This window comes from Astatotilapia calliptera, chromosome 17, assembly GCF_900246225.1.
Source record: "Astatotilapia calliptera chromosome 17, fAstCal1.2, whole genome shotgun sequence".
NCBI classification, from domain to species: Eukaryota; Metazoa; Chordata; class Actinopteri; order Cichliformes; family Cichlidae; genus Astatotilapia; species Astatotilapia calliptera.
Genome location: NC_039318.1, coordinates 19,619,737 through 19,646,505, shown reverse-complemented (window position 1 = coordinate 19,646,505; position 26,769 = coordinate 19,619,737). Strand labels below are relative to the sequence as shown.

Genomic DNA, 26,769 nt, shown 5'->3' with positions numbered 1-26,769 from the left:
GTGCTATACTTAGGAATAATAATTACCAAGGATCAACAAAAAAGAGCATCCATAAATCTGGAACCCATCATCCAGAAAACTCAAAGTAGACTAAACCAGTGGATCCCTCCTTAAAAGGAAGAGTTCTGATTACCAAAGTGGAGGGAACATTACGATTAACATATGCAGCTCTGCCTCTCCATGTGGAGAAAAAACTTTTAAATGACACTGACAAGATGCTCTTTACCTTTGTGTGGAGAAATAGGACTCATTATTTAAGAAAACCTGTTTTCATGAATGGATATGATAAAGGTGGTCTACATTTTATAGATATTAGCTATTTAAATAATACATTTAAGATTAATTCGCTACAATATTTACAAAAATAGCCCAACTCCAATTAGAATGTTATTCCCCTCCCCTCCATTGTTGATATCTAAACAATATGCAATTATGACATTGATAAAATCACAATTAAGATATTTGCTTTTCCTCACCAGGCCTTTTTGTCATGGAATCTCATCTATAAACATAATTTGTGTAACAATAAGGACATTTTATACAGACACAAATCCCTCTTTATGGAATACTGGTCTCTTAATAATATTACACATGTGGCTCAGTGATTTAATGAAGATGGTAAACTCCTCTCATAGGATAACAAAACAAGTTTCATTTAAATTAATTCATAACATTTATCTGGCTAAAGTCTATATCCAGAAACGCTTCAGAAAACCCCAAAACAATTAAAACTGTAGAAGCCTGCATTAGGGTCAACCTCTTTCTGTAGTTTCTTATTGCCCCTTAGTGCTTAAACAATCCTGTTCTAAACTGCTATCTGTATATAATGAATTTTAAAGTACTTAAAAAAAAGAAGTTATTTTCTGTTACGCTCCGCTTAGGAAGAAGAAAACTATAAACAGATTTGACTACAAAATTATTATTATAAGTACATCTCTGCATAACATTGTATCTTTATTAACATTAAAGAAAACAAAAACAAAAACTTAAAAGAAAGAAAAACTTTATTAATGCTGGTTTACTGAAGTAGCTTTCACAAAGAGGGATGATTGTGGGCAATATTCGGCATGTTTTTGCTGAAAAAACTCAAGTGGCTTATCAGCGTCATTGGGGTGTAGTGTCTGTAAGTGACACCTTTATTTATTTAGCTTTATGCTGTCTGCTGCAAACATTTTGAGACACAATAGAAACGGGAGGTTAATACGTGCAGATCCTGAAGGCTGCTCCAGAAATGATCATGTTTTAAATATTTGTTCACTTCTTTCCCAAGTCTATTGTAGGTTTGAGTGTTTACTAAAATAAAAATAAAAGCATCCTAACCTGTTTGTTTTTATTCAAGAAGCAGTATAGCTCTATACCATTTTTATTAAGAGAGATTAAACTTGTTATTCTGTCATGTAGTGATTGTGCTGACCTGTATGAAGCTTAGGGGCGATCGTCGCTCAAGAGTTGGGAGTTCGCCTTGTAATCGGAAGGTTGCCGGTTTGAGCCCCGGCTTGGACAGTCTCGGTCGTTGTGTCCTTGGGCAAGACACTTCACCCATTGCCTACTGGTGGTGGTCAGAGGGCTCGGTGGCGCCAGTGTTCGGCAGCCTCGCCTCTGTCAGTGCGCCCCAGGGTGGCTGTGGCTACAATGTAGCTTGCCATCACCAGTGTGTGAATGGGTGGATGACTGGATATGTAAAGCGCTTTAGGTTCCTTAGGGACTAGTAAAGCGCTATACAAATACAGGCCATTTACCATTTATTAGACATTATAAACAGATAACATGTAAAAGCAAATTTTGCCAACTGAAAATATTAATCACAGTTAAATTAAGGGGGGATGGCAGTAAAAACTCTGGAGTTGTGATGTCATCAAGTACACTGCCTTCCAATTGTAGAATGATTGGGCTGCTTTCTCGGGAAGTCTGGACTCCCGTTTGAAGTTCAGAAGTACAGACTAGTGAAAACACGGGTACAGACTTGCATACTTGAGTACCGAGAAACGTCCCGGGGCTGTGAGCTTGGTACACTCTGTCAGCTGACTGTTAGCAAAGCTAGCGACTGAAAACATCAGAGCACTACAAACATGTTCTATGTTGACAACCTGCCCTAATAAAACTTACATTTTAGACACCACCACTAGTGCTGCTTGTGTTTTGAAATGCATTCTGGGATACCTGGCTGCCCCAAGTCCACACTACCACGAGGTCATAGCAATTGATTATCTAGACTTTGACGAGTGAGGCTGACAGATAAAATAAATTCAAGAACATAGCGGCAGGGTCAGAAGTGCAAAATGATAAATAAATACATCATTAAACAATTAAATGTTTCAATAATTAATAAAAATGTAAAATAAAGAATCAATGTGTTATTTATTAAATACGTAATGAATTGTGTCATTAATTACATTAAATTTGAATAAATAATTTATTAAATGCTTTAAATGAAATGAATAGGCATTTAATTATTGAAATATTCATTTAAATATAATTTTAATTAATTAATGAAACAATTATTTAATGGCGTATTTAATTAATTCATTTTGACACTCCGGGCCCTCCATATCTAAACTGTAATCACATTTTATAAAAATAAATGTAATTTCACTGGTGTTGAATTAACATTTCTCAGTATTCTGAGAGGCTGATGAGTTACTTGGCATTTGTATATCAAGGAACATGACATTAGTGAAAGCTTTCACTGGAAGTCAGTTCCTGGTGTCAAGATCGAGGGCCAAGCCAGCCCCCAGGTTGTTGTTTTTTTTGGTGTTATTTGAGTATATAAGTATACACAAAGAGACATTGAGGCCTGTATTAAAAATAAAAAACACCTCTGAGTGAATGAAGCTTCCAAGATCAACAAACACTGTTTAATGCATAATAACAACTAAAACATTTAACAGCATCTAAATGTTGCTGTTAATTGCGACTAAGCACCTTGAGGCGACTTTTGTTGTGATTTGGCGCTATATAAATAAAATTGAATTGAATTGAATCTACTGAGGGAGACAGTACATAATATGTCAATAAGCACATCCACCATCTGGATTACTGTCAACAGGGAGTTTTTCCTCCTCACTGTCGCCCAGTGCTTGCTCACACAGGATAGTTTGATAGCTGGGGTTTTCTCTCTAATACTGTATGATGGGTTTGTAGCATAAACCTATTCGCTGGAACGTTGAGGACAATTCAACTACACAGCAAAAAGCATTAAACACCAAGTAGGCAAAGTTCTTCGTGTTACTCATGCATGAGGGAGACAACCACGACAAGCGCCGTTCCTTCGCTTGACCCCAGTCACTCTTGTCCGCTCCCCCATAACACTGCTTTTATTGGGGTTACATGAATATACATAGGTTCATTAACATATTACGTCTACATACAAACAAAGAGTACCTTGCCTGTGTGTGTGTGTGTGTGTGTGTGTGTGTGTGTGTGTGTGTGTGTGTGTGTGGGGTCAGAGTGTGACCCCATAAATGACTTCTCTAAACCTGCTGGTCTGGAAGTCCAGCAGTTCATCTAAACAAAAGGCATTTAGCCTAAAACAGATATAGCTACGTTTATCCTACCATAAAACAATAAGACAAGGTACGACCTCTCCCATGCTCCCAGAGTGCTCTCTAATGCACACAAAGTTTGCAGACTATTAAGGATCAAACCTCTACCAATCTAAAACTAATTATAAAACTCTAAGCATAAATGACAATCAGCAATACAAAACCTAACACTGTAGGTTGTTGATCTTACAGAACAAAACACAGATGAGACTCGTTATTTGCCACTTGAATTATAAAATGTCTAATCCATGGAATTCGAAAAAATCCAAATTAAAAATATATTCTAACTTTTGTCGTGTTTTCCTATGTTGTCAAATATGTCAAATCTGGGCATCAGTGATGCTATTGTAACATATTAGAGCATGATTTGAATTGCATTGCCGGGGGAAACCAAAACTCAACCATAACAATTTAACCCAAAAACATCATAATTTTTTATAAATCTAACCAAACAGGGTTTCTATTGGGAAGCAAGTGAGCTATTTTTAGTTAACAGGGAAAATTATAGATATCTGTAAAAATCTGTAACATACATTGTCTAACAAATTTATGGGTGCTACCCCTCAGCTGGCTTCCAGAAGTTAGCCAATCAGAGGAAAGTGGGCCTTTAACAAAGGGGCCTCAAATGGGCTAAATTAGTTTTTAGATACAAATCAAGAAAAACAGTTTGGTTGATGTCCCACCATAAAAATTTGAATTCATGGATGGTTGAAAAAGGCACATGATGTATTTATTTTTTGAGCAGCATCATGCACCTTTTCATATCTTTGCTTTGAGACATGGGCCACAGTACAGGTGAAACTGCAGAAAGCTCAAAATCTTCCTCCAGGAGTCCTCCTGAGCATCAGAGTGAGGTTTGGTCTTTCCTCCCCACAGTAGTAGCACTGCAACACACACACACACACACACACACACACACACACACACACACACACGTCAAACTACAAATAAAGAACGGTCCATTGTCAGCCTGACGTTTTCTGCAGCAAACTGGACTTATCGAAGGAAGGACCAGCAGTACCGTTGCACTTTTTTCTTAAGTCAAATGTGTGTTTGTAAGCGAATCAGTAATGATGTCATTAGCTAGCTAGCTAAGATGAGTAGTCAGTGCTCAGGCTTTTACCTTAACCGATTAGATTTGTTTACGTATTCTACTCTCCGTGTTCAGAATGATGCCTCACGTGTTGATTCGTTATTTTCACTGAATGGTCATCTGTCCGACAGTGTGTCATATGGTTTGATTTATTAAAGATGCTGGAATAAAAAGGTCTCCATCTTGTGCAAATGCATATATCTATCAAAATTACATTCATACAACAATGAAATTATTGTTTTGGTTTGTTTTTTTAAAAAAAGGGAAAAAAAAGATCTGTGTTTTTGTAACATAAAATCAGGAATCCGCCCACATTAACTGGTGATAATCAGTTTCACAATATTCAGCACAAAATAAGCAAGTATGCCTCATTTCCTCAGCACAAATCTGTTGGAGTTTGTGTTAACCCTGACTGATGCGATTTAACATATTTAAAAGGAGGGATCAATGGACAGAGTACTTTATTGGCACACGTTTTGTTTTAATGAGCACTTGGGCTTTTTGCATTCAATACAGAGTTAATGACGCACATGGACTGGTACCCGTGTACCTCAGTAATATAGTCCTGCAACCGATCTGCTCAAATGACCAAATATCCTCCCCTCACGATGTGACGAGTGGTGTGACTGTAGTGACAGTCAAAGGCAGTCAGTGAAGATTGTGACAAACACAGAGGAGATCATTAAATAATCAATCGGGTGTTATGGAGTATAGGCTCGAGTAAATTTATTTGTAATGTTTTGTTCTACGTTGATATAATAAATTATTTCAGGATGCCCCGAATGTCATTAGGAGACAAAGACTTGTTTTTAGCAGTTTAGAAATTGGTGATTCCACTACAGCCACCTCAGCAAATAAAAATACATTTTTCTTTATCTCCATTTTAAGACAATGCCCAGCACAAAGTCCTCTAAACAACCTAAGCCACACGTCTTACTTTGAAAAATAGAGCATTAGAAACAGATTATTACAGCCTGGCTCTTTCAGCTTACAGCCTGTTTCTATGCTGCTTGGTGTCCATTACTCCCTCGTTTTAAATCTCGTTTATCAATTTTAAATGACATCAGTCGCTCTGAGGATAAACACAAGCTCCACAAGATTTGCGCTGAGGAAACGAAGTCGATTTGTCTGTGAAGGTTCTCATTCATCCAGGTCATTGTACTCTAAGAAGTTTGGAAAGAAAAGCAGATTTCTTTAAGTTTCTTGAAGACGCTTCACCTCTCACCCGAGAAGCTTCTTCAGTTCTAAGATCAGAGAGTCCCAGGTATCTTTGCAGACCTCTGTTTAAAAAGCACCATCCACTCAAAGGTTAATATTATACTAGATAACATATAAATTATTGCCTATGTTGAACAGTTCCCATGTCAGCTGTCAGAGGTAAGTAAAAAAAAACCTAAGAGCAGAACTTCCGATCAGTGTGTGAGGACTGGCAAGATTTATTTATTATTTTAGATTTGAGGGATAAACTTTGATAGTTTGAGATGATGCTTTTCTCTTTGTGATTACAGGAGCTGCCCTCAGATTCAGACCTCAACACCACCCAGTGATACCCTATATGTTCCCTCTTAATGCTGAATACACTTATTTAATCTTGGAGGTTTTTGTACCAACTCCAAAGTTAACTGATGACAAAGTACAAAGGCTATAAAGCTGCAGCTGTTTTACTGAAAAAAAAGTTAAAAAGACAAAAGGTCAGAGTGATTAAACATCCCTGTAACTGGTGTCATTAAGTAGGAGCATAAAATACCCGTGGTCTCCACCTGTAAAGCCATTCCTGTTTGTCTCATTGTTGCTTGTCTAGTACACCGTTCTTCATTTAGTCTTTAATTACCACTTAACTGATCAGGTCAATATCCCAAAAGTTTGACTTGATGCTATACTCTCTTTTTTGAGCAGTGTATTATAGTACTTGATGAAGTTTTGTTATTATGACCAGAATCTGTAAGAAGGTAAGAAACAGGATGTGAGGCCAAAGCCTTTGTACAGGTGTGGGAATCTGACCTTTTTCTTTACTGCTGTGTATGACAAAGGTCGTAGCCCTAAAATGAGGTGAGAACGGTGGCTCAATCAGGTGTCCGGTGTCCGGATATGCTAATCTGCTCAACAGGTGTTCCTTTCCAGCTTCACGCATCAACCTGGCTACCTGAGGGTCAGAGGTCAACCTTAAATTAACTGTATGTTAATGTTCACATTCATATTTGTTCAATGTTCACAATACTCAAACAAGAACTGCCAACTTTCCAGTATTCTTGACATCCATCACTCTCATAAACAGCATTTGTGTGAGTGTGTGTGACCTCACATCCTCCGCCGTCTCCACTGTGGGCCAGTTCTGATCATCACAGCCGTTAACCAGCAATGTCGGGCAGTTAATTCTGCCTACCTGTCAACAAAAAACACCTTTACAACAATGTTACAAATAATAAAACAGGTCCAGCACTGACTTGTATTGGTATTTAACATGCAGGTGTTTGCAGTATATTCCAGCACTCACTTCGGCAATGTTTGAGGGGTCAGTGATGAACTCCAGACCAACATCTTTCCAGATCACTTGGTTGTCCTCATTCACACGCGCCTTGTAAAGCTGCCTGTCATAACATATTAGTAATTACGAAACAGCAATAATAATTTAATGGACCGACAAACACGGACCCACCTGGTTACTCCTTCAAACCTGGATGCGACTGTGCTCCCCTGTGCTGGATAATAGTGGTTGGAGCTGATACAAACAATACAACAAGGCTGGAATGAAATGACAAATTACGAAATTTGATTTATACCTCAGTTGGAGTAAGAAAGAGGTCAGTGGGTTAAGGTCTACTTTAAAGGTAAAAGAAGAGGAAATTTAAGTCATTTCCCTCGCACTCTGACCTTGATAATGGTGCTGTAGGCTGCCAAGGTGACAGCAACAAGTGAACCGAGAGAAAGACCAAAAATTCCAACTCTGTCTGACATCACTTGAGGATGGTCCTTAATAATATTAAACGCCGTCTGAAGAGATCAGAATATTAGAATATTAAATAATAAGTACAGATGTAATGAGGAGTTTACAAACACTCATCATGGACATGAATGTCAGAGTAATTTTGGGCTTTTAATGAATTCTTTGAACTGTTCTTTTGCCAGAGTTGAATCATTGTACAACATGCATGACTTTAAACAATAATAAATGGGTGCACAAGTTTGAATTTATTTTGGGTTTTCTATACATACATACACTTACTTCAATCTTTTTAAGTGGACCTGAAAGTTCTCGAGTGTCCTTTAACTTGACAAAGTCAAGACCTTTTAACTTCTTGTAAGTTATCATGATTAACTACAACTGATAGTTTATCTTTGCAGCCTAAAACGGATTTGTTTGACAGCACTCACTGAATTGACCAATACTGGAAAGAATGGGTCCAAGTCCAACAAATGAAATTTGCAGCTGCCCACATGAACAAGACAAATGCCTTCTGGAGAAAAGTCTAATGGTCAGAGGGGACAATGGGAATTTTCTGACCACTCTTTCAGAAGCACATTTGTGAGGTCAAACACTGATGTTGGACAAGAAGGCTTGGCTCACAGTTTTCGCTCCGATTCATTCCAGGGGTGTTCTTTCAGGTTGAGGCCAGGACTCTGTGCAGGCCAGTCCAGTTCTTCTATGTCTTTATGGACCTTACTTTGTGCACTGGTGCACAGTCACGTAGGATCAAGAAGGGGCCATCCCCTCTCTGCAGAAAGTTGGCAACCTTGGTGCCACAGCATCTGCTGACCCCACTCTGTGATTTCATGAGGCCTGCCACTTTATGGCTAAGTTGCGGTTGTTGAGTGTGAAATATTTAAGTAGCAAGGAAATTTCACAACTGGACTTGTGATATCCTATAATGGTACCATGCTGGAATTCACTGAGATCCTAAGAGCAACCCATTTTCTTTTATTAATTAAGCAGTGTGCATGCCTAGCTGGTTGATTTTATACACCTGTGGCCATGAAAGTGATTGGAACGCCTTAATTCATAATTTTGGATGGTGACCTGTCACACAAACCTCAAAGTATTTCAATTCCAAATTTTCAGACTCCTGGTCAAATCTGAGGTAATCCAGCGCCAAAGAAACATAACCGTGAGACGCGAGCAAGGCAGCACGATACTCCAGCAGCCCTCCACCACCTCCCCACATATCCAGCAGCCCAGGAAACGGTCCAGGACCTGAAGTCAGACAAACAGGACAAAATTACTTTGGTTCAAGTCATCCTTGTGAGCTAAAAACTCGGACATCAGGTGGATTTTTTTCCTACTCTTGGATCTGTATATTGTCAGAAAGAGAGGAATTCACTAATATGGTCACACCAGGCACACAAGCCCTGCCCGCATGTTTCAATGCCACAGCATTTAGATCAGCTTGAAGCTTGAAGCCTGAGCTTTTGCTTTTTTTTTTTTTTACATGTTACTTGTACACAGGCTGATTTTTATTTTTTTTTTTATTTATTTTTTTACCTTTAGCCATGTTTAATATGAGAATATATTTTAAGGAAAAGCAGAACGGATTTTTTAAATTTACATTTCACCATTATGAAAGAAAAACCCCAGCCACTCTGAAAAAATAAAATCAACAAAATACGTATTTAAGAGAATAAAAGTGTCATTACAGGTGCTGTAGGTGTACCTGGAGGTATAAACAGAGTCCCTTGCACTCCTTGCTCATTATTAGTGATCCTCTGGATGCCAGGGGCCATGTACCATCTCTCTGTGAGGACTGAGGCTAGAGGGGCCTGGTCCCTGAAGCCCTCGTGTCCACTGTGGACCGAGATGGTGACCAGCATGGGTGTGCACACATTCATCTTCCTTAACCTGGCCAATAATGACATGAGTTACCTGACAGATTAAACAAAAAGTAGCCTACACAAGCAAAAGTTAGTTATGGAGTTCAACAGGGTTCTGTAGTAGGACCAATACTATTTACTTTAGAGGTCTGTGTATGTTCTCTGTCATCCAGATCATGGTAATCTAAGGAGTTTGGGAAGAAAAGCAGCTGAACTTCTTTAGGTGTGCTGAAGATGTTTCACCTCTCATCCATGAAGCTTCTTCAGTTCTAAGATCAAATGGTGGTGAGTATTAAGCCCTAGGGAAGATACAACGGATAATAATTTGCCATCTCTGGACTGTGCTCTTTTCATTTCAAGCTCCTTAGATTATTTACATAATACTTGCTTCCCTTAGGCAATACTATCACAAAGCATGGCATTATTGTGATTGCTATGGAGAGAGCCACCTGCTGTGGAACTCTGTGTGTGAGGAAGACTCGTCATTTATAAGAACTACCAAGGATCCCTGAAGATTTAACTGTATTAGCTTCTTGTTCCTGTGACATTTAGAGTTGTTTAAAATCCTTCTCTTCATATATTAAGTCCTGAATGATCAGGCCCCATCATATCTTAGACCTTACTACATGGACATCTTCAGATGTCCCTTCCCATTGATTTTTTTGTTTGTAGTAATAATCCATCCACAACTCGAGGTTAGTCATTAATATACTGCTGCATAGGCTGGGCTGTGGTTACATCGTAAGGCTTTAAAAACTGAGCATTAAAATGAACAGTGGTAACAAAAACTGAGAGGCTGAAAGTGATCACTGACTTTTTTTAGGGGCTTGTTCAGATTAAATAGAAGAAGATACAAAACATTAAAACATGTTAAAAACACTACAGCCTTAATAAACGCAGAGTAATTTGGACCTGGAAGCAGGGTTCATACGTCATCACTTAAGAACAAGATAACAAAACAAACAAAGTAGCTGACTTGCTGTCGAATGGATTGAGTGAGGCCACAATGCTAAATCAATGGACTGTCAAGAGGTATTGCATCAGCAATTAGTCATTTTCTGACAGAGCACGGCAGCCACAGAGACAGGGGAAGTGCAGCAGATCGCCATGGAACTTTTGATAAGTTCACTCACGCCACAATAACTGGATTGCCAGAAGTGGGGACTGTTTTCACATTGATTAGATTTACACTCTAAATGCTTCCTTTAGGCAGTATCATTAGAAGGCGTAGCATGCATTTTTCCTGCTATGCAGATGACCCACAACTTTATCCATCGATGAAGCCAGATAACACACTACGACTGCAACGATTAGTTGCGATAATAGATTATGTTGACTATAAAAATTTGTTGATGCGTTATATTTTCAAATCGGGTAAATGTGTTTTTGTAACTGCAATACACTCCAGGAAGCTATGGGGGAAGTATTCCCTATATCATATGCCAAGACTGCACTCAATACTAACAAAGAGCGAAGTGCAAGCAGCAAAACAGTTCAGTTTTGTTAGCTAATGAGTGAAATGTGATAGTAAACCATTAAACAGGAGTAACTACACTGTCTTACAGCTCATAGGCTCTTGCATGTCTCAAATAGCTGAAGTCATTACCGAGAGCATCTTCAGCATGGTTATCAGCAGCTGGGAACATCATCTCAAAAGCAAGCGTCACTCCAGAGCATATACTGCAATCGTGAATTCATGAACTGAATTATCTGGAAACTTTTTATTTTGGACCGGAAAATAAAATCTTTTTTATTTAATTTGAAGCTTTAACTGAACTTATGTGCAGAACCCATTTAGGTTCCATTTAGCATTTTTATTTTTTAAATACTTCTAGCACTTTAATCTTTATTACCTAACATTTGTATTTATTTCGTTTTTAATCTGAGAGTCCTGTTGAATAATGTTAAAAATACGTTTGATTATTTTCAAATTCATATGAGTGATTGTTTTAATTTGCTGTGGGATGAGACAACAGGGTGATATTCACAAATGGGCAGTCTTAAGCAGGTGAGGTACTGGAGCCTAGAACAGGAGGTTTGCCCACAAGAAAAGGTGATAAGAGTTATTGAAATAATTGTTGACTAATCGATTAATCAGAGAAAAATTGGCAGATTAGTCGTCAAATTTCTATCTAGATATGTAACACATCTGGACAGAAGTATGTCCAGACTACCTTTGCTGTTTGGGATTTAATGCAGACCGATGATGTCACTGGGGAAAAAGCCTGGAGTACAAATTTTGAGTAATTAGTAATTAAAAGTCATTTATAGAGCCATGCTACGAGATTTACTAGAAGATTGAATGTGTTACCTGAGGCCTGGGCGGCTGCCCGGGACGGGCCGCATGCTCCACAGCAAACCCATGGGCTCTTTTCCTGTGTATGTGCCTCCGTAACTTAAGTCTTCTGATACTGCAAAGGGGGGGGGAGCAATTTATTTTTCGCTTTATTTGCTTTATTAAAAGTGAGATAACATTTTATTATGTCATTTACAGTTCAATAGAACATGTGCAACAAAAACATCAAAAGTAAAACACCTTTTTCAACAACACTCGCTGATTTTAGTTAAAAATTAAAAAAAAAAAATGTAATAAAAGTAATAGTAATACCAAAAGTAAGACCAAAAAGTATTTGGTTGAATTTAAAGATTATGTAGAGGAAAAAAAACCAAACAAAAATCCCACTGGAGTACATCTGTTGCATTATGTCAGACTCTGGGACACAGGAAGCCTTCAGCTGGACTACCTGTGCAACCTAAATGAGCTGCAGGTATCCATCTCCAGATTACCTGTCATCACTTTGATTTACACCAAAGGAGCTGGAATGGATTCAATGCTTCCTGCTTCATAAACGGCAAACTAAATATGACTTTGATTATAGCAATTATGTGTGAATGTACAAATATAATTTTTAACGTCAGCTTCTTATGCATCTGTTCAATGGTTTACTTTATTATTCTTTTCAGGTACTTGGTTTTTTTTTTTTTTTTGTATTGGTAAGTTTAAAAAAAAAAAGGAAAACAAAGAAGCCCACCTGACACGACGCCACTGTGGTCACTGACGTAGTGCCCGTAAGCCTCCCAGTCGTGCTTGTCCTCGGAGTTATGGAGGGAGCGGACGGTTACCGGATATCCCGGAGGAAGATTCTCCACCAACACTTTAAACTTCTCATCAACCAGAGCCCGACTCGGGGTGACGGAGAGGATCGGAGGAACGACCTGGGTCATGGCTGAGAACAGTCTGTGGAGAGAAACTGTGACAACTGAGTAACACAGACAGGGTAAAGTTCATGTTCATGGTTCATGTTCATAGTTCATGTTCTGGACTGATGGCCAAAGTTCATTAACACCATGGGAATTTCGCTTTTTACACAGGTGGTTGGATGTTACACTCTGGAAATGGAAGGAAGGTGACTGTTATTAACCCTCTGTGGACACTGCACCTCCAAATCACATGACTGATGTAAGCTGACATAGCAACAAGCTGCAGCCACGCTGACTCTCTATTTCAGCCCACATTGAAAGTTCAGACTTTAAAGTTTTTAAATTTTAATTACAGGCCAGTAAATCCAGAGTTATGATAATGTATATAAGCCATGCTTTTTTCTAAATACTGTCGTCATGTTTTTGTGTGTGTGTGTTTTAAGCGTTTTCTAAGGACAGCGCGAAAACAGTAAAGAAAGAAAAAAAGCCACCTCTTTCTTATTGGTGGAAAAATGTACCATGTCGACCAATTAAAAAAAATAAGTCAACACGTGGGATTTGATTGTTTAGGAAGAGGGAAAAGTTTTAGGAGTGACGGTAACGGCAGCGAGACAGAGCAAGGGAGAGAGAGAGAGTTTTTAGATGTGGGAGATTTGTGAAGTTTAGTGTGGAGTGTTTACTTAATGTGTTGTGTTGTGTAGTTGTTCTGTTGTGTAGTCGTTGTTTTGTTTTGTGTGTCAGTGAGGGCACTAATGAATGTCACAAAGGCACATTTGGACCGTAAACACTGAGTAGAAAACCAGCGGAGTGATACACCTCCTGTTGTCAGGCCTGCAGGTTTATCCCTGTGCTGTTCTGTCTTTTGGTGGACAAACTTTTTTTTACTGGCACACATCATTTGTGGTGCATATAGTGCGACACCTGATTGTTCTCTCATTTTAGTTTTAGTAATATTTTTAAATTCTTACACAAAATGAAAAAAACAGCAGGTGCATTGGCTGCATTTTTAGATAAATAGTTGCATGTTTACAAAATGTACAATTATATTATATTTGCATTTCAAGTTATAAAAATTTACCCAACATGTCTGTGGGGTTTTTTTTACAGTAAAAAAATACAACTAGGATTTTAAGTTCTTTGTGTGATTTCAGATCAGTAATAGTACTATTAATAGTAATAGTAGTACTAATGCAGTATGTCAGTGAAAAAAAACAACTAAATTCAGTTGAGCTGAAAAGATACCAAACAAGACAAGGGGAAAAAAATAAAATGAAACAATCTGATGGTGAAATACAAACGTAAACTCAAAAGGAGTCAAAAATGGCCGGTTGTATTTCAGACCTCAGTGGGTTAATCCAACCAATCATGAAAAATTAGGTTTAAATTTTTGTTCATGACAGTGCAGATTTCTGGCATTTTGTGTAATTTAACATGTAACAATGTGATTGTTTTCTAACAAAAAACAGTGAAACTTAGACGTGTGTTTGTAAATGAACCACTCAATGTTAATAATAATAATAATAATAATAATAATGGATACTTTATTGATCCCCATGGGGAAATTACTTGTTTTTCTCTGCATTTGACCCATTCACTCAATGTTGTGTAGCTTTCTGGATTTTATACTTATTGGGCTACATATTTATTTATTATACAGGCTATACAGTACATAGCATCAAAACTCACATGTTTTATGTAACTAAAGTGTTTAATTATGTGGGCTACAGACAGTAATTAAGTTGTAGACTATATTTATATGAAAAATGCGTATACTTACTGCATTTGAATCATTTTAACCATATGTAACCACCTGCACATGTGTTTGGGGGGAAAAAAAGGGCTTTGATTTTGCCACCCCATTTGATTTCTTTGCCACCCTCATGCCACCCTAAGAAAATTTCTCTAGATCCGCCCCTGGTCCCTTGAGCACTACCCATTGCTTTGGCTGGATGACTCCAGGTGTTTAACTCATCCAACTACACTTCGTACAGGAAATACACAGTCATGTTGTCTCAATTACAGATGGAAGCCTGAGCTGTTTCCTTCTTACACTGGAAACAGAAAGCAGTCAGGCAGAAATCCACCTGCGGCTGGTAGGAGTACGCTGCTGAGGGTGAGGCCTACTAACAGACCACAGAGCCCCTCTGCTAAGGCTAAAACACCTCAGCTCATTTCTGTGTCTGACAAGTAGAAACACGATAAACTTTTCACCCTAACTGAAGGTAGCGTTTTATCTGTTAAAGTTCGGCTGCAGGTCCGTGCTAGCTTAGCCGAATGTAGCCAGGACCCCAAGACCCAGCGTGCAACTACACCCTAAAAGTCAGCGGTTGGGCCACCACCCAAGTAAACTCCCCTAATTATATTAAAAACCAATCTCAGTTTAATACAGACCTTCCCAAAGTGTGGGGCCCGCACCCGGGGGGGGCGGCGCGGCATGAACAGGGAAAAACAAAACAACGCTTGGACACTGCTAGCATGGGGCGCCTACACAAACGCAAAGCAGGAGATGAAGCATAGCTGAATATGTTCCCAAGCCAATTTCATTCTAAGCCAAAGACTAGAAAATATGGTGAAGCATAGCTTCCGTTTGGTTTCACCTGCACAAGTGCCAATTAGGTCTCCCCTGCAGAATTGGTTTTCCCTGCGTCGGGAGCAGCGCTGGGCTCTTCAAATCAGGGACAAACAGTATCCCACATTCTTGATTTTTAGTACACAAACACTTGCTGTAATAAATAACCACTCCTGACATTTTGGAGATATTAGCTCTTTATACAGTAAAGTTACAGTGGGATACAAATAATATCAGGCTGATCCTGCCACGATTTGTTCCCCCGGTTCAAATCAGAGACAGACAGTATCCCACAGCTGTTTATGTTTTTAAACTCATTTTGGACAGAGAGGCATTCTTTGAAAAATGTATTGATAGCAATGTTGAATATTATTACACAGGGAAAAAAACCAACTACATGTAAAATAATTACACCGTGACGCCTCTGCCTTTCTAAATAGAGGGACAGTAACTGCATGTGTAAAACCTGAAGATAGAGACAAAATACTGTTAATCTGACTATCTATCATTCTGCAATTCATCTCCTGTAAACAATAACGTGGCGCACAGCGTGACGTAGAAAAAGGCACACACCTTTAATGTTGCGTGACGAACTTTGTATTCCTCGTCCACACATAAACCCAAAAAAGGAGTTTTAAAAATCTCAGTTTTCGGTGATTCCAAACGCCGTTTACGTGTGGACGAAACAGCTGCGTTTTCAAAATCACCGGTGTACGTGCGGACGCAGCGTAAAAGAGTTAGTAGTTTATTTTCTTACTACCTGCAGATTACTTGTATTTGCTTAATTGTTTACTAAATGTTTGAGGTGTGAAATAAACCGCAATGGAGAAAAATACGGGTGCGTGTGGTTGGAGGATGTGTTTGTGCATGCGTGTGTGCGTGAGCGGGGGGAGGGGGGGGGGATATTTTTCTTGTAAAACAAAGGGGGGTCCAGCAAAAAAAAAATTGGGAACTACTGGTTTAATAGAAGCGTGCTGCGTTCAAGTACCACATGTAAAAATAACCGCTGTCCTCTGTTACCTTCGAAACGTACATCACGAAGAGACGATTTTCTCCTGAATTAGTTCCAACAGGGTGTGACAAAGTTCCACCTGTTCGCTTTGTGGAGACAAGTTTCTCTCTCTTATTCTTGACGATTATTTCCACCGCTTCTCCTTGTTGTTCGTGAATTTTAGTAAAGGCCTAAATTAATGGACATCGACTGGATCCGTTGACTGCAGCCAGGAAGAGGAGGCGGGGTTTAAGGCGGGGTGTCACACGTGGGCGTAGACTATAAGTTTGTGCATTAAATTGTAAATGCACATGCAGGAGGAAAGAACACTTACTCCTGATAGGGTAATAGATAATCTACAAACATATACTCTGATTTCAGCACACTGAAGGGCTGCCAGGGGAGTAAGGCCTTTCATCCTCCTTTATGTTCTTCCATATTTTCTTAAATGCCGTAGAACGGTGGATATTTATATTAAACATAGCCAAAGGTTCAAAATATTTATGAGTATGTGAGCCAAAGATCAGGCGCTAGAAAGTCTCTGTGAAGTCAAAGGCAGCAGATATCCCTAATGTAATAGCTTTAGGAGTAACATTCACAGGAGCAAAGGCAAAAATGCAGAACAACAGAGCAGAAATGTCTTGAAGAACATTGCACTTCTCCTGTAGTTTAGATAACCTACAGTGTATAAAATAGCAACTCTCAGTGTAATGCATTCTTCCCAAATGGGCGTCTGCTGAGATAAATGAGTAACCAATAATAAATATGTTTTTTAGCTACTCTAGTGGAGTCAGAAATAAAAAGGAGGAGGATTAATGTGGAAATGAGTGGAAGAGATCCACTTCATCATAATATTCTTGCAGACATGGAAAACTCGGAAGTAAGGGCACATGTGAAAACACAAAAAGGCCTTTAATCCAGCAGATTTTCATTGCTTTCAGAAAAAAAGTGGTCAGAAAGCACAGAGTTTGAGTCTGCAGGTGCACCTGGCCCCTCTGGTGGACTTTAAACTCTACCCGCATACTTTCCTCTGTAAATTCCGCCCACATGTTGTGTAAATCTCCAGGGATTAAAGCAACACCAACTACAAGGTATTCTTCTGTTGTGTGTGAGCAAACGTTGCTGTTTTGGAGGTTTTTTGTATGCCACTTTCTATGTACCAGTGATCTGTTTTAATACACATTTTGTTCCCTGATCAGAAGTCTTCCAACTAACGAGACAGGAGCAGTCACCCTTACATGAATATGAGCACCCATGTGACTTTTACCTTTTAATCACTCAAATGGCAGCTAGCAGTTTTAAAACATTTTTTGTTTCCAAACAGGTAACACAGTTTTTACTATTTAAATTACCAAATAATAGCTAAGTATTTAAAGTTTTCATTAATAGTGGTGTCCCCCCATCCCCCCTATTTACTTACAGCTACTGAATATTCATAATTTATGTGCTACAAGTAAACTAAGCAATAGCAATAAGTAAAACCTATACATAAATAAAGATGATGGACAAAACTAGAAGCTGGTACAGTCATGAGTCACACATTCCTCTACTTTCAGCCAACAGTTTATGAGTTAATGTAATAAGCAAATAAAGAGACAGAAAATGATGCGAACTAACACTATATTAGCAAAAAGGATCAAAAGAACCACAAAGTGTGGTAGTCTTCCATTAGTAATGTAAAATGGTGCAAAAATGGAAAAAGATTTTTAAAAGATTACAAAGTAGCACAAATTGATGGAAAAACAAAAGTAAACACACAATACAGATATAAAATGACACTAAACTATGAAAAGACAAATGTATACGTACATGAAATAATAAATACACGGAATATTTAAACTCACCACTTGACCAAATACCAGATATAAATTGTAGTTCTGCCTTATAACCTCCAGAGGGTGCTGTTCCCCGCATAATTCTTTTTGCTATGTGGCTTTTCCAAAGATTTGGGTGAAGTATCAGCGCACTGTTGCTCCTTTTCTACCCCGACAGAAAATATTTCAGAAAAATAAAACTACATTTTTATGATGACCTGTCAGTTTAAGACCCACTTTTAATCATTGAGTTTTTCTTCTATGTGGACCAGTATTACTTCTGCATATTGAAACTATGCAGTCCATCACTGTGCCGCTTCTAGATCTAATATATATATTATATCATACTTACGTACACTCTCAGAAATAGGGGTACCAAAGTGTACCAAAAAGGGTACAAATGCTTGTCGCTGGGGGTGTTCCTTTTTGAAGGACATTTCTGTACCCTTTAGGCTTGGTACATTTTTGTACCTTATGAAGTTGTACCATCTGAAGTACAATCATGTACTTTCCTAAGACATAAATGTACCTTGAAACTATAGTACAGAAATGTTCCCTTGAAAAGGGTACAATAGGGTACCTATGAGGGTACCCCCCCAGCGACAACCTATTTCGTACCTAAAGAGACAAAAATGTACCGCCAATAGTCCAAAATATTTGGTTATTTAACCATTTATTTTCGATAATAGAATCACATCAAAGCACTTAAACAACCACAGGAATACATCCTTGATTACATTCGTATATTGCCATAGGACATAGGTGTCAAACTCTGGCCCGCGGGCCAAATTTGGCCCGCAGCCTAATTACATTTGGCCCGCGAAGCCATACCAGATTACTATTAGAGCTGGCCTACTGGTATTATACAGCTAATATATACATTGTTTAGTATTAAGCTTTGCTTGTTCCACATTCAGTTTTTCACCAAAACTTGTTTGAGTCCATAAGAAGAGATTCATTCTTATATCTGGAGGAAGATATTTTTCAATAAATATTAATGTTAGCCCGCGACCTTGTTCTAGATTTGAATTTTGGCCCACTGTGTATTTGAGTTTGACACCCCTGCCATAGGACATGTCAAGAAAAATACATTCATTTAAAAAAAAAAAAAAAAAAAGAAGAAGAAAGAAAGTAAACAATCACATAAAGACATTAAACACCTGAACACAATGTTTTGACGGATCACAGAGATGGCATGTATTTAAAAAACTGTCCACACAAATGTTTTGCTCTACTTCAACAAGCACGCACATACATACGCACGCACGCACACACACACATACATACAAACATACATAAAAATGTTCTTGCAATCACGTCACACAGAATACCTCAAGGACACAAACCGCCTATCATCAACTTCATAGGTGTCTAGAGCTTGAAAGTCTAATTCATTTCCTGGATTGAACAGGATCCAGTCATTGTCAACTGCCACTTGGTAAGCATGGAAATGACATTCACAAGTGCAAGGAAGTAACAGTTTCCCACACAATACCCAACAAGTATCAACATTCAAAATATACTTGATTTTAAAGAATTGAGGTATGGCTTCAGTGTGTACATGGCCAACTACAAAAACATCCTCAAGTTCATATTTGACACTGCTGACAGATATAGCAGACACACGCTGAAGCACTTTATCCTGAAAATGCACATCTGTAAAACTTTTGTTCATTTCCAGAGCATTCTGTAAGTCACCTGGCAGAGATGAAAATGGCACACTGACACTTGTGCTGAGTGAATGTTCAAAGTCAACAACCAACTTATCTGAAGAAAACTCCCAGCACTGTTTCATTTGATGACGATTGTTAAGAGTTGCAGTGATGTTTACAAAGTTTTTGCATTTACTCCCTAGATTTTTGAAATATTGATGCTTGCTTTCATATCTCATACACCACAAAGGGCGAAGAGGACCATACATCAAAATCAGCATTGGGTAGTCAATAAGGTAGTGACACTTGGGTGGGGGCGTATTTAATAGAGTTGGTTAAGTACCCTGGCGACACTTACTGGCAGGGGTTTGTCTCCCTGGTCTCCTATGTTGACAATGCAGTTCTGAAGAAAGACAAGTGTTTTCTTGAAGTATGCAGGGTAGGTCATGTTGAACACGAAGAAGGTGGAGAATGCTGAGATGTAGGCCTCATCCAGCGAACGGCACGAGCAAACATCCACTCCTTCAACTGTCACAACACGGCGACACTGTCTTAAGAGGGCAGTTGTCCAACTCTTATCCTTCATTCGAATGGTTGGGTATGGACTCGTGGGAGTATTCTGCAGAAGAGGAAGAAAAACATTAGTATACAGTATGTTTAAGCAATATGTGCCAAGTGGATTTTCAACAGATTCCTCAAATTACCTTCTTTATTTGCTAGAAAACAAAACTGTCTATTCTGATAACCTGTAAACATGGCCCATACTCCAAACAAAAAGCTTCTTGACCAATGACTGTTGTGGTAGTGTTTGATAAGCTGCTAAAGTTTGACATAATATTCAAGGGCAAAAGCAATCACCCCTGACAGTGACAGTACCTGTGAAGAAGAATTTCCCTAAGGGGACAATAAAGGTCTATCTATCTATATAAACACCAGACAAAACCCAAGAGCACAGCAGCACTGTGGATTAACAGCAGTGTTTCCCCTACATTAGCTTAGCTGTGATGCTGAACCGCAGCTGAATTCAGCTCCATGCCAACAAAACACCAAGAATGAAACTTGTGGCCAAAGGCTATGCATTGCATCATGCATTTACCTCTCCAAGGATGATGAAATCTTCTATCTTCTCCTTGAAGATGGATGGCAAGAAGTGCCCCCTTGAAGTCAATTCCTAGGTCATACAGATGCAAATGCACTTCATTAGATTTTGATAGCATGCAAATTCCCATTAACATGCTCTTCACATGACACTATGGTACATCAATTATCTTTGGAAGAGGGAGCAAATGAATTGTCACAAAATTTACTATTTGTATGAGGTCAAATTAGCACCTGTAATGTCTTCAGCCAGTGCATTCTCTCTTGCCTCCATGTAGACCTTCTTCAGTGGCAAATCCTTGGTCATTTGAAGAACAGCAGTGAAGTTTTTGCTAAAGCGGCGACAGATGTTGTCTTGGCAGGGATGCATTAAATCAACCTCATCACACAACTGGAAATGAAAAGAGCAGAATAGACAAAAGAATGACATTTTACATTGAGGATTTAAACTTTTGACATGTTTAAAGACACAGACTGGAGATAAATGTAAAGTGCTTTAACCCTTGAACAAAAATTCTAAAGCTAATAAACAGATTGATTAATCAGTTAGTACAGAAAATAATAATAATCAGATTTAGAGACAAAAAAAATCATTAGCTGTTTCCCCAATCATCTTAACAATTCTTGGGTTGCAGACAGTGTCCCTGCGCAGAGCTTACAGTTCTCATATTCGAAAATCCCAAATCCCACTAAGTAGGTGGAATGGTACAAATGTGTACCTTCCATTGTTTAAAATCCCTTTGAGCGGGAAACACGTTAGATGGGATGAATTTTGCTTAGAGAACGATTTTGTTAATACCTATATTTACATACTAGCATGTTTTGAGAAATTATTGATTTTTTTACATTGTTGTACACGGTTAGTGACTATTTATTGATAAAACACTGGAATACGGCGGGCAGACAGACGTTGAACATTCCACCAACAGTCTAAATAGTCCACATTTGTACTGCTAGCATTCACCCATGTTAAAGCTAGCTCTTCGGACTTTTGCTAACTCTACTGTAAAATTACACGTTGTAATTTTTATAAAAACACAAAATCACACCCGACTTACCTCTAAACCTTTGCGCCTCGTCGTCTGACATCAATGCCTTCTTCCATCAACTTTTTAAGGAGCTCCTCCGTGTCGATAACCCCCTGAGAGTCATTTTCTGCGTCGACGCTAGTCAGCGCGGAGGCGGAGCACTCATCGCTGCTGGCTTTTCAGCCTTTGGGATTAATGCGCGTTGCGAACTTGATACATGGACATTGTGGTATTAATGCGTTTGGAAACCGTTATGCTGTCTTGGCGAACTATATTTGTAACTTACAAAATGTAGTCACCGTAACATAAAAATCTGCTTGACATTTTAACTTCCAAAGAACCTCGGTTTAACTTGATGTTGCAAATTCCATAAAAACCTCCCAATTAATGAACAATTCTAGGATGTAGTAAAAGCGAAAAAGTAAATGGCCAAACATAACAGTAATATGATTTCACGTTTTTGAAGGCTACAACCAAGATTTAAAACATTAAAAATTATAACTGAAACTTAATAAAATGGAAATGGACCAGTTTTTTTAACATCATTTGGTTGTGCCTGCATGTCATTGTGTGTTTTTAAAATATAATTTAACATAACTTACACAAAGGTAGGTTACAGATATTCTTTGCATCATAGGATAATTTATGTACAGAGGAGAGGACCAACAGATTTGATTATAACATGTAGCTTTTATGAGCACACTCACATCTCATATGAATTTTACAATTAACCAGGCCCATCCAGATTTTCCCATGCTGACCCATTACCACATTCTGCCACTGTCACTGCAGTACAGGTCAAAATGGTACAGATTTGTACTTTATTTCAAATTGTACCTTTAAAGGGGCATTTCTGGACTTTTAAAGACCAGTATTGTACTTTTAAGGGAACATTTTTTTTTAAATGTACCTATAGGTACAAAAATGTTCTTCTCTCGTACCTCTATTTCTGAGAGTGTACTATTAAACAGTACTGTGCAAAGCTTTTGAACTCTTGAAAAGAGGAAATATGTACAATGATTTATTGAAATGTGCAAACATACATAGTAATGCAGTATATCAGGGAAAACAGAGTTTAAATAATTCTGGGCTTGAAAGTTGATATTTAGTGTGACAACCTTTCAGCACAGTCTGAACTCTCTGAGGCAGCTTTCTTATAATTTCCTTAAACAGTCCTCAGGAACAATTCTCCAGGCTTCTTAAAGGACATTCAAAGGTCTCCTTTGGATGTTTCTGCATTTTGTTCAATTTTCTATTAAGATGATCCTCTACTGCCAGTGCGCCCCAGGGTGGCTGTGGCTACAATGTAGCTTGCCATCACCAGTGTGTGAATGTCTGTGTGAATGGGTGGATGACTGGATATGTAAAGCGCTTTGGGGTCCTTAGGGACTAGTAAAGCGCTATATAAATACAGGCCATTTACCATTTACCATTTACTGCTTCAATAATGTTGAGGTCAGAGCTCTGGGGAGGCCAATCCACGACTAACAGTCTTCCACAATGTATTTTTCTATCCAGATATGCTTTTACTGTGTTGGTAGTGTGTTTGGGATCATTGTCCACCTGAGAAATTGATGCCTTTGACAATCAGGTGTTTTCCATATGGTATTGTAAGATGGGCTAAAATCTGATGGTACGTTTCTCCGATCATAATCTCATCAACACTGGTTTAAATAGAGCCCCAAACTATGACAGAGCCTCCACCATGTTTTAGCTCTCTCCTGACCTCCTCCATGTACACTGATGATGATTGAACCACAAGTATCAAATTTGGATTCATCACTTCATTACACCAGTTTTTACTGAATTTCAGTAAAAACTGGTGTAATGCATACACCAGCCTTTAATGTCTATTTCCCTTACTTACTTCTTGACAGCAACCCTTCCACTGACACAATTTCTGATGAGGCTTCAGTGAACAGTAGATGGATCAACTGAAAGGCCAGATGCATCTCTCAGGTCCTGTGTCACATCCTTGCTGGATTATTTCCCATTTCTCAAATGTTCAACTGCTGTAGGTAGTTTTTTTAGGCCTGCTACTTCTTTTTTGTCCTCAAATTGTCCACCATCCTCAAAAATATTTAATGGCGCACTGCACACCATGCATAGATATGCAAAATTGTCAGCTAATAGCTCTTTAGGAATCTTCTTGTTGGTGAAAAAATGCTATTTCATATCTGTCAAACTGTGTTAGCTTTTGCATTTTTTCTAGCTTCAACTAAATAAATTGGAAGAAATTGTGTTTGCTTGTAACAAAGAGCCTAAAGATACAATTTAAAACTGCTCATTTGTTAGTTGTCTGTTATATTATGTAGACACAACACTGGCTAAGTTTTTACTACTGTTATTATTGCTTTTAGAATATCAATAACAAAAAGTTGAGTTAGAAAAAATCTTATTTTTCCAGTTAGAGGCACCAGCATTCTCAGGCATCTATGACAATCAACCTGCGGAGTAATCCTGGAAGTGCTGTTTTCTGGAGGAACTTATTTTCACTATTGAATTTCTACATTATTATGGTTAATTATTTACATTTTTTCTTTTGTAAATGTGACCTGTTGAACCCTTAAAAAATGATCATTTCTACATTTCTTAAACCCAGAGAGTTCTCATGCTGTGGGGTTCTGGAAAAATTCCCTAAGCAGCAGGTTGGAAAGATCTCATCTGCATCTTCAGATTTAAGCTTGATTGAACTGCCCAAAGTGATGATGGAGATCCTAAATGAAGCTGCGGAATGACCCTTTTAGCACCCACACAGGATGCAGCAGACTCAGATTGCTTTGGGCTGATCAGATTATGTGGGCGTCTTTCCACAGGACTCGTTACGGTTGCTATCAGAAAGGTTGTTATAAATCAAAATGTGGATCTTCCACTGCCTATGCATAATCAGACGGGCTGACATTTGGCCTTTTATATGGCAGATCATCACAGCAGTAAAATGCAAGTGTTTTCAGTTAAAAATGTTATTACCTCCTGATATGGCAGTTTGCAGCGATGCTTAGAATGCCCAGTTAAAATGTGAGAGGTGATAGATCTTTATACCAATACCTCTACAGTCAATGTTTTCAATAAGTATACGTGATCAAATCAAAGACAACTTATTGCAGAAAACAAGAGCTCATGTGTTGGACTTGGAGGAAATATTAAATGCTTTGCAGCCTGAGTCCATTTGTAAGAAACCAACAGTGATCAGATCCTGACCTCACAGCAACTCTTCGATGGTCTAACTCTCATTTCTGTGTTTCAGCCAATGATGCTTATTCCAACGAAGTAAGATTGATAGAACTGATGCAACAGTCCAAGGAACCTGCAGACGTCAGAGCCTTGCTCCAGTTGACTGAACTATGTGAAGAAAATAAAGGTACAGCCGTGGTTAGAGGTTTACATAAACTGAACATGGGCATTGGATGGTAATTTTAAGCTTCTAATTGTTATTTTGAACTGTTCTTGTTTCAGGGTGGAATGACTGTGTGGCATACATCTTTAATGACTTTTGAAAAAACAAGAGGTTCACTAATCCACACAGGGTCAAAATTACATGTACAGGCTAAATTATATATGCACTCACTTAAATCTTTTTATAAGGGTTTCTAGAATGTATCTTAACTTGAGAAGGCCAAGGCCTGTTAACTTCTCATTTGTAAGCATGATTGACTACTACTGGTAGTTTATCTTTGCATCATAAAAAAGCATTTTCTTGACAGTGCTAGTTGGAGTGATCAGAACAATGGGAAAGTCCAAGGAATTCACAGAAGATCTAAGAAAGAGAACTGTAGATTTACACATTTCTAAACAACTGCAGATTCAAAGATCATCAGTTCAAACAACTGTATGTAAGTACACGTTATTTAGATGTGTCACAACTTAACCAAGGTCTGGACAAAAAATCCAAACTGTCACCCTTTTCTTGTTCAGGAACAATCCAAGAACTACCAGTTCTCAAGCCTGCCACGACCTGGAAACCGCTGGAACTCCACATCACTGTGGACAGTCACACCACATCACTATCCAAAGTTACAGAGCTGATCAGTAAAGATGCCTGTCCTTAAAAAAAATCCACACCTTCACTCTTGAATGATACTTGCTGCTACCCACATATACAAGCAAAGTGTCTTCTGGAGAAAAGTTCTATGGTCAGACAAGACGAAGTTTGAGCTATTTGGCCACAATGACAACAGGTATGCTTAAAGGAGTAAAGATGAGGCTTCCAAACCTAAGAGCAGTAACCACCTGTCAGGCATGGTGGTAGTAGCATCATGCACTGGGACTGTTTTGCACAAAATGCGTAGAATAATGAAGAAGGAGGACTACTTCCAAATTCTTCAACTTTACCTCAAATCAACAGCTAGAAGTTTAAACTTGGACACAACAGGACAATGACCTCAAATAACCAAAACTGGTTATGGAATCGATAAAGCGGGCTAACATTAAGCTTGTGGAAGGGCCTTCCCAAAGCCTCAAACCTATTGAAAATTTGTGGATTGCACATAGAGCTGGGTCCATGCCAGGGGAACGATCAATTTAAGTGAACTTTACCAATTCTACCAAGAACAGTGGTCAAATATCCAGCCAGAATTATGCCAGAAGCTTGTTAATGAACTACAAATGTACAAATACATACCTCTGACCCAAAAAACTAAACTTTTAAAGTAATTAAAGTTGTATCCTGTACAATCATTCCACTGTGGAAAAAGAAAAGCTCAAAGAACTCATTAAAAGTCCCAAATTAAATGGCATTCATGCTCAGGATGAGTGGATGTAAACTTCTGACTACATCTGTGTTTCCAGATTGGCATTATTAACATGACAACACCAGCTGTTATTCAAGCTAATATTGTTCAGTATGTGGCCACCATCTATGTCAATGTTTGTTACTTTGGTATAAGTCTAGATGATTATAATAAGACTACATGAAGCTGAGAGGTCCGGCACGAGCATTTCATTTTCAGAGATAAGTGTTGGCTACAAAGATGACTCA

General features: G+C 38.5%; 1 protein-coding gene and 1 long non-coding RNA gene across 2 annotated transcripts; both read right to left on the bottom strand.

The window, feature by feature from the left end:
• Nucleotides 1–3,696: 3,696 nt before the first annotated feature.
• LOC113008669 (acyl-coenzyme A thioesterase 1-like) lies at nucleotides 3,697–16,309 on the bottom strand. The gene is made up of 11 exons (XM_026146259.1): nucleotides 16,229–16,309; nucleotides 12,471–12,676; nucleotides 11,750–11,849; nucleotides 9,282–9,466; nucleotides 8,664–8,824; nucleotides 7,507–7,626; nucleotides 7,292–7,377; nucleotides 7,130–7,223; nucleotides 6,938–7,018; nucleotides 6,637–6,778; nucleotides 3,697–4,426 (listed from the first exon to the last, which is right to left on the bottom strand). Exons 2-11 carry the CDS (start codon nucleotides 12,661–12,663, stop codon nucleotides 4,302–4,304), a joined length of 1,287 nt encoding a protein of 428 aa, XP_026002044.1. The 5' UTR covers nucleotides 12,664–12,676; nucleotides 16,229–16,309; the 3' UTR covers nucleotides 3,697–4,301.
• A 3,865-nt stretch (nucleotides 16,310–20,174) lies between these two features.
• On the bottom strand, nucleotides 20,175–22,313 carry LOC113008672 (uncharacterized). The gene is made up of 4 exons (XR_003270058.1): nucleotides 21,822–22,313; nucleotides 20,998–21,154; nucleotides 20,762–20,836; nucleotides 20,175–20,284 (listed from the first exon to the last, which is right to left on the bottom strand). It is a non-coding gene; the product is annotated as an uncharacterized LOC113008672 (long non-coding RNA).
• Between the last annotated feature and the right edge of the window lie 4,456 nt (nucleotides 22,314–26,769).

Coding starts and splice junctions, on each gene's coding strand:
- LOC113008669 (XM_026146259.1), bottom strand. CDS start 12,663: ATGACCCAGGTCGTTCCTCCGATCCTCTCCGTCACCCCGAGTCGGGCT. Junction 11,850..12,470: donor CCACAGTGGCGTCGTGTCAG/GTGGGCTTCTTT, acceptor CCCCCTTTGCAG/TATCAGAAGACTTAAGTTAC. Junction 6,779..6,937: donor CAGTGGAGACGGCGGAGGAT/GTGAGGTCACAC, acceptor TCTGACCCTCAG/GTAGCCAGGTTGATGCGTGA.